The following is a 7319-nucleotide window of genomic DNA, read 5'->3' on the forward strand; positions in this document are numbered from 1 at the left end:
GGGGTTTTTTTGTTTTGTTTTGTTTGTTTCTTTGTTTGTTTGTTTTTTTTTATTTACCTTTCGAGACTCGTGTCAGGAGTTTTTTTTTCCCCCATAACTTCCTTTAGGAGGAAAACTGAAAACAAAAGTCACAGCGACATCTGGTGGATTTATTTTTTTTTAAGTAAACTGCACCAAAAGTGAGCCAAAGAACTAAACTTTGTCCGTCCCAAGAAACTGCCAAATTGAACAAGAAATTAGTAAAACACAAAACAAAAAAAAAACAAGAAAACACCTGAAAATAAGAAGAAAAAAAGAAGCACAAATAACCAATAAAATGACCTCAAGAAAGTGTTTTTTCCTTTGTAACATTGTTATAATTACACAATTAAGAGGATTCTTAATGGAAATTTTCGAAGATTTTTTTGGTACTTTAATTACTCCCGTTATGTTTTATCCTGTGTTTTTAAAAGAAATCAAGCCAGTTTTCTTGGGTTTCGGAGGTTTAAATTCTAATTGGAAAACATTCGTTTGAATGCAGAACAAGAAAACTGATGATGATCCAGGTGTTAAAGAGTTAATAATCCTCGCACTCCCAGTCTTTGTCAAAGTGCCTTCAGGTGAATATAAATAAAGTTGAGTGTTTTGATGAGTCAGATTGACTGTGTTTACATGCCACACAAATGTAAAGGTTCTTTGTTGGGCTGCAGAGACGTCACAGCTCCACCCGATTCCTCCACAGGGCGGGACCAGAGAGGCATCACCTGCAGACCAAATCTCCTCCATCCAAAACACACTCCACACACACTCTCAACACACACACTCTGAACACACACACTCTCAGCACAGCTGCAAACATGGCAGATTTTCTCAACGAATGCATCGCCAGGGCCGGCACTGAAATCATCAGACAAAAAGCAGGTGAGCGTCGCTTCTAAAACACCTCAGAGATCCGGTCACATCTGAGTTTAAGATGCAGAAGTTTGTTTAAGGCAGAAAGTAGCTGCAGGGAACAATCACATCTTTTATCAAACACGCAAAAGTTTGTTTGAAACGTTTGTGTAGAAAGTTTGCAAAGACACAAAATAATAATAAAAACACTAATAATAAGTGCGACTGCATGTTTGAGTCTGAAATGATTTTCTCTGATTGTAAAATATCACATTTTAACTGCAAGAACATGCTAATACACAGTGTGCAGGAGACACGCATTACTATGTGGGGCAGTTAAGTAAATGTTTAATATTTAATTTGTCATTTAGTAACTGTGTAGTTTTGCATTTAAATGCAGTTTATGATAGCCAGTTATACAAAAGTCCTTATTCCAACTTAATCGACATGGACACACTAAAATGAAATGTACTTTACTTTGAAAATATCTTCAGAGCAACACACAAAGGGGTTAAAAAAAGCATTGGTTTTAATCTGCTGGGTGGAGCAGATGAGTCATTTTCAGGGTCAGTCATGTTTGGAGCCTCAGGGGAATTTTATTCATTAATTCGGTTTTAGATGAAATGTGATCTCCACCCATCTGAGGCTCAGGCGGGCTGGATCAGATCTTCACTTCATGGTCTAAAACTGTCCAGAAAAATAGACCAATTTGGCGTTTGTAAACAAAGATGACGTGTTGTACGGACGCCTTCTCCGGTTATTTTCATGCGTTGCCAGCAGCAGACAGGTTGTCCTGCACGAACATTTTGACCTTCAGTTTCCTGATCCGTACTCGTTGTCGGATTGGTGTCAAAGACCCCAAATAATAGCCCAAATTACAGTGACCGGACCTCTACCTCTACCTGGTGGAAACCCTGAGTGTCTATACAAGAGAGAAAATCACGGCGAACAAGTCCCAAGATGGACACAACTTTGTCCTCTGTGGACATGTGCTTGAATATCCTAACTTGTCAAACGGCTGTTGTGTCCTACGGACCGAGGTACTGCCGAGCCAGCGGCAAGGACAGAAAACGCAGCTGTACAAGACAGGCGTTACTGTTTTATTTATAACTTATATTTAATGACTATAGCATGAATTCTGCATTCATGTGTAATCAAGAGTGGAGGAAAACTCGCCTGATACGAACCGAGCATTGCACAGAGATGCTCGCAACCACAGACGTCTTCGATTTGCTTGATGATGGCATTCGATAAAAATGAAGACTGTTTTTTTCGACACTCAACGACACAACAAGACATTTTTCCGTAGTTCTACAGATCAGGGTTTCCAGATTGGGCGGTTTTCCGTCCACGTATCCAGCTGTAGATACGTGCCACATAGTGATTAGGTGTTAGCTTGCTCACATTAAAGCACACAGACGCACGGGGAACAGTTAGCCTATGATTAATGTTGTGTACTAAATACTAACCAGGAGAAGTTTCAACTGGATGTAATCTGTAATCTTCCCCTGTAAAAGTTATTAAAGTTTTCCTAATCTCACGCAATACTCTGAAATTAAATTATCAGAAAAGAACAGAAGAGGATCTAGCATAGAGCCCAGAGGTTCTCCACAGTGAGTAATGGCAGTAGATGAGAAGTTACTGAGAGTGACCATGAACTGTCTGTCGAGGCGAGTTTCCATCACAGATTTGCACAAACTTAATGTGATATTTAGTAAATGTGGATAAAACTCAACGTGGAGCCAACTGTGTTTCCACTGAGTGATGTCATGTGGTAACATCCCAGTAACCATGGCGATGGATGTTCAAAACATTAGCAGCTTTATTTCTATTGCAGCTGCCGCACTAGCCGTCATCATTTCCAATCCGAGGCCACGTAGGCGTGTTATGGAGCCGTGATGGAAAGGCGAGCTCCTTATACGTGGGAGCAGCCACGTATGAGGGATTTCTGGGAGATGTAGTCCACGATTTCAATTGACGAATTGAACTTCGGATGAATGTTTATATTTGTAATTTTAATTTGTGTAACTTGAGGGTTAATGGAAACCCGCCTACAAACTCCAAGGCCACATATGACCACAAATTTGAAACTTCCTTGTCTGGTTTCTGGATTTAAGAGAGAATAGCTCATGTTTACTGAACTTTCTTGGGCCACAGAAATAGCACTGGAATGCAAAGTTAAGTTTAGTAGTTTTTCTGATCATACTGGTCCCCAAAATATGCCTCTGTGTTGGGCCCCATGGTGCCATTCAAATGTCATCGGGGCCTCCTACCTGGAGTTTACAATGTGACGCCACCAGGTGCTGACCAATTTGTTTGTTCTACAGAGAATGCAGTCGAGGACATGCTCAGGGGTGGAGGAGACAAAAAAGATGGGGCAAACAGCAAAGGAGGAATCGACGTCGGGAACATCCTCGTGGGCGCTTTGGGAGGAAAGAAAGAAGAAAAAGGAGGAATCGACGTCGGGAACATCATCACGGGCGCTTTGGGAGGAAAGAAAGAAGAAAAAGGAGGAATCGACGTCGGGAACATCCTCGTGGGCGCTTTGGGAGGAAAGAAAGAAGAAAAAGGAGGAATCGACGTCGGGAACATCATCACGGGCGCTTTGGGGGGAAAGAAAGAAGAGAAAAGAGGAATCGACGTCGGGAACATCATCACGGGCGCTTTGGGGGGAAAGAAAAGAAGAGAAAAGAGGAATCGACGTCGGGAACATCATCACGGGCGCTTTGGGGGGAAAGAAAGAAGAGAAAAGAGGAATCGACGTCGGGAACATCATCACGGGCGCTTTGGGGGGAAATCCCGATGACGACGACAGAGGAGGAGCAGGTGAGTCCTAACGGACTTCAGCTCTGGTCAGAGCAGAATTTGAAACAGTTAAACTGCAGTTTCCAGTGGAGTCACTGGATTTTAGTTTAACGTCGGTGAACCTTCAGTCGTCGTGTACGATCTCGATGTTGCTGACCGTACCAACAAACTTAGAACATCACAGGGACTTTTTCCTTTTTTTCATGACAAATTTTTACAAAAAGCTGAAAAAGGTTTGCAGCTATAGTGAAAACTGATCTGCAGTCAGCAGCCCACCGTAGTGTAATATTCTCTTCGCTTTTCTTTATGTCACTTTCTCAGGGCTGGATGTGAAGAACATCTTTAAGGGATTTGGACTGTAGACACCGCCGAGACCCCCTGCAGACCGCATCCATCAAACCCGCAGCAGAGCAACGCCACCCAAACTGCTGAAAAATTACCGCTTTTGATATTTACAAATGATTTTTGAGTTTTGTCAGAAAATTCAACCCTACGAGTGACATCCGCAAAACTTTCAAATATGAAATCATTCAAAACTGATATAATTGTTCATAAATTATAACAATGCTGTTTGTATCAGCCTCTAGCTTCTTGATCTCTCCAGACAGATTTGTGGTTATTGTTTTGTGTTGTTTTATTCATCTGGATTTCCTGCAGTTTTTAGTTGTGCATCTTTACTAAGATAAAAGAAAAGAAGATAAACGTGTGTGTCAGGGTTTGGTATGTGTGTTCATGTTGGGACAGCAGTATAAGAAAGGTGTTTAAAAAATGTTGACTGTATATGCTGCTCCCCTGAAATGTTCTGTGATGTTCTTCAACAATAAAGTAAAAAAGGAAAATGGGAAAGAATAAAATACAACAAACATGTTTCTTAGACTAAACTAAACTAAAGTAAACTTTTTCCTCAGACCAACTACATTAAACTAAACTAAACTAAATTCAATCAAATTATTAAATTAAATTAAATTAAATTAATTGAAATTAAATAAAATTAAAGCTTCACTGACCAACTAATCTAATATAAATTAATCTAAAAATAAAATAAAATAAAATAAAATAAAATAAAATGGAGTCGCTGGTGCCTCTTTTTGCACACAGCTGCACAGTTTTTCTTCGAGTCTTTTCTTTCCGACACACAGACTTGTGGTGTTTCTGGTCACATTTTTTGGCAGAGATCAGTTCACACTGATGTCAGATATCAGTCTTTTCAAACATGCGCGTGAACTGCCTCTGCAGAAACGGCAGATGTGGGGAAATAATCAGAGCTGAGCATTAAGCTCTGTAATGTGGAGTTCCTTACCTGTCCACCAGGAGGCCTCAGACTCCTTCACCTCACCTCCTGGTTCACCTGCACACCTGTAGTCGCTTCCCTCATCGGTGCTTCTGTGTTTACAGCAGCCTGCTGTCTTCGTTCTCTGGCAGTCCGTCGTGTTTTTCGTGTGGTTACGTGTCTGTCCTGCAGCAGTTTACCTGCGCTCACCTGCGTGCCCCCCCCCGACACATCAGGAAGGCTTTTATCGGCCGTCTTTGTTAACACAGCTTCACCTCCTCGGGCTCCGTGAACGCTCTCATTAAAAAGGGTGCGTGGTGTAATTCGACTCCTCTATCACACAAGATCGACACAACAAAACACAAACTAAAGAGAGCGATGTCCTCAGTTACCTGTTCTGACCTGTTTTTAAGAGTCTGTGCTTTCTTTGGAGAAAAAATAAAGTATTAAAAACAAAACAGACTGATATCAACCTTTGACATCAGCACACAGCCTTGATTTCCTACCAAAAACTAAACATTGGCAAATCAGCAGAATTTTTAGGAATTCACAAAAAAAACAACTTGACATACTAAATAAATAAAGAAAGAAAGAAAATTAAAATGCCAAAACAAACCAAAAAAATCTATTGTTATAAAAAAAATGACCTTATTTTAGAAAAGAAGAAGAAATCTTTTTCCTGTTTTAACTTGATTTTTCTGTCTTTTTTAGTATAATTTTCAGGTCACTTTCTTGCCACCTGAGAAAAGAAATGACTAAATTTAAAAAAGAAGAAAGATTAGAATTGTTTTTAAGAAAGAAAAATTTAAACAAAACCAGTACATTCTTGGAAAAAACTGCTTTCAGACATGATCATTTTGTAAAATACTGAAAAATGTAGCTTTCCCCCAGCTGTTTGCTTTCGTTTTTTACTTAGTTTTTTTTTTGTTTTTTCCTAACTTTATAAAATGTTTCCAAATCTACTACATTTTTGCAATATGCAGAACAATTCATACCAAATTTATGACTGAGTTTTTCCCATGTTTTTTAAAAAACGTTTCAAAGGTTTAAATACGTGTGAAAGGAACATGAAGGCAGCACAAGAAGATGAGGTGATCTAAATATATTTGCATTAAATCTGTAAAAAAAAAAAAAAAAAGAGTAGGATGTGCTTTTTCTTTAAATCATAAAATTTATTTATATAGCACTTATCAAAACCAGTACTACACACTTAAAATCACAAAAAAAAACACAGAAAAATATTTATATATAAGAAAAAGCAACAAAAAAAATACAACACACAAGAAAAATGTAAAATCAGTGGTTGTAAATAAAATCAAAACAGTGCATTGCAGGACTTAAGTGCAATTTCAGGTACCATATATATATATATATATATGGATTAATAAAACTATCCATTAAAAAGAAATAATTCGAATGCCTTTTGATAAAAACACACTTTTTAAAAGTGATTTAAAGGAAGATAAATGATCTCTTCATTCATGATCCTCGTTAATCCCTCTCTTTGTCAAAGGGCCTTTGAGATGAAAGCGTGATGAGTCATGCAGCTTTTCTTTAAATTCTTTTAAAGGGAGGACGAGGACGCTGAGAGAGGCACACACACACACACACACACACACACACACACACACACACACGTGTCAGTTTGTGCTCACTGAGCTGCAGACCGACTCATGTGTCGGTTTTACATGTGAAACATTCAGTTTCTGTCACGTCACCGAGCTGTGAGGCGGCTCCACCTGCAGACACACCTGATTCGTCACCTGCTGCTACAAGACCAGCCCTCCATCCATAAACACACTCGGCACACACTCGACACACACTCGACACACACTTGACACACACTCAGCACAATGGCAGGATTTGGAAGTCTTTTGAAAGGCTTTGGGGAAGGCGGGGATCTTGCTGGGACTGTGGGGAAAATCACGGGTGAGTTATCGTTTTTAAATTATCTCGGATTTCAGATCAACTTTGAGTTTTAAAGAAACCGAAGTTTGTTAAAAATGACTTGATCTTTTGTTGCCCCTTTGAAACCAGAGCAAAGTGGCCTAAAAACATGGGAGGAAGGCAATGAGCAATGAAAGAAGAAATAACCAAAAAAAACAGCAAGAAATTGGCAAAAATTCCAAGAAAAATACGTAAAAATCATTTTAAAAAAGGAATAATAAACGAATGCACAAAAAAGTTAAAAAGTAACAACAAAAGAAAGGATGACTTGGAAAAAGTGCTTAGAATTATTCTTTTGAAATCCATTTTTAAATTATTTAATTATGATGATTAGAAATATAATTTTTAACTAGATTTTTTCTCCCAATGCTTTAAACACTTTTCTAAATTTACCTAATTTTTTAAAAAATTTTTTCATGTTTTTGAA

General features: G+C 38.7%; 1 protein-coding gene across 2 annotated transcripts; it reads left to right on the plus strand.

Moving 5' to 3' along the window:
- The first annotated feature begins 759 nt into the window (after nt 1-759).
- LOC121954210 (putative mediator of RNA polymerase II transcription subunit 17) lies at nt 760-5403 on the plus strand. Of its 2 annotated transcripts, XM_042501551.1 has the most exons (4): nt 760-900; nt 3198-3520; nt 3642-3696; nt 3997-5403. In XM_042501551.1, exons 1-4 carry the CDS (start codon nt 837-839, stop codon nt 4035-4037), a joined length of 483 nt encoding a protein of 160 aa, XP_042357485.1. In that variant the 5' UTR covers nt 760-836; the 3' UTR covers nt 4038-5403. The 2 variants fall into 2 exon arrangements, with proteins under 2 accessions (XP_042357485.1, XP_042357484.1); XM_042501550.1 differs by having other exon boundaries at nt 762-900; nt 3198-3696.
- Nucleotides 5404-7319: the final 1916 nt, after the last annotated feature.

Source organism: Plectropomus leopardus, chromosome 15 (assembly GCF_008729295.1).
Source record: "Plectropomus leopardus isolate mb chromosome 15, YSFRI_Pleo_2.0, whole genome shotgun sequence".
NCBI classification, from domain to species: Eukaryota; Metazoa; Chordata; class Actinopteri; order Perciformes; family Serranidae; genus Plectropomus; species Plectropomus leopardus.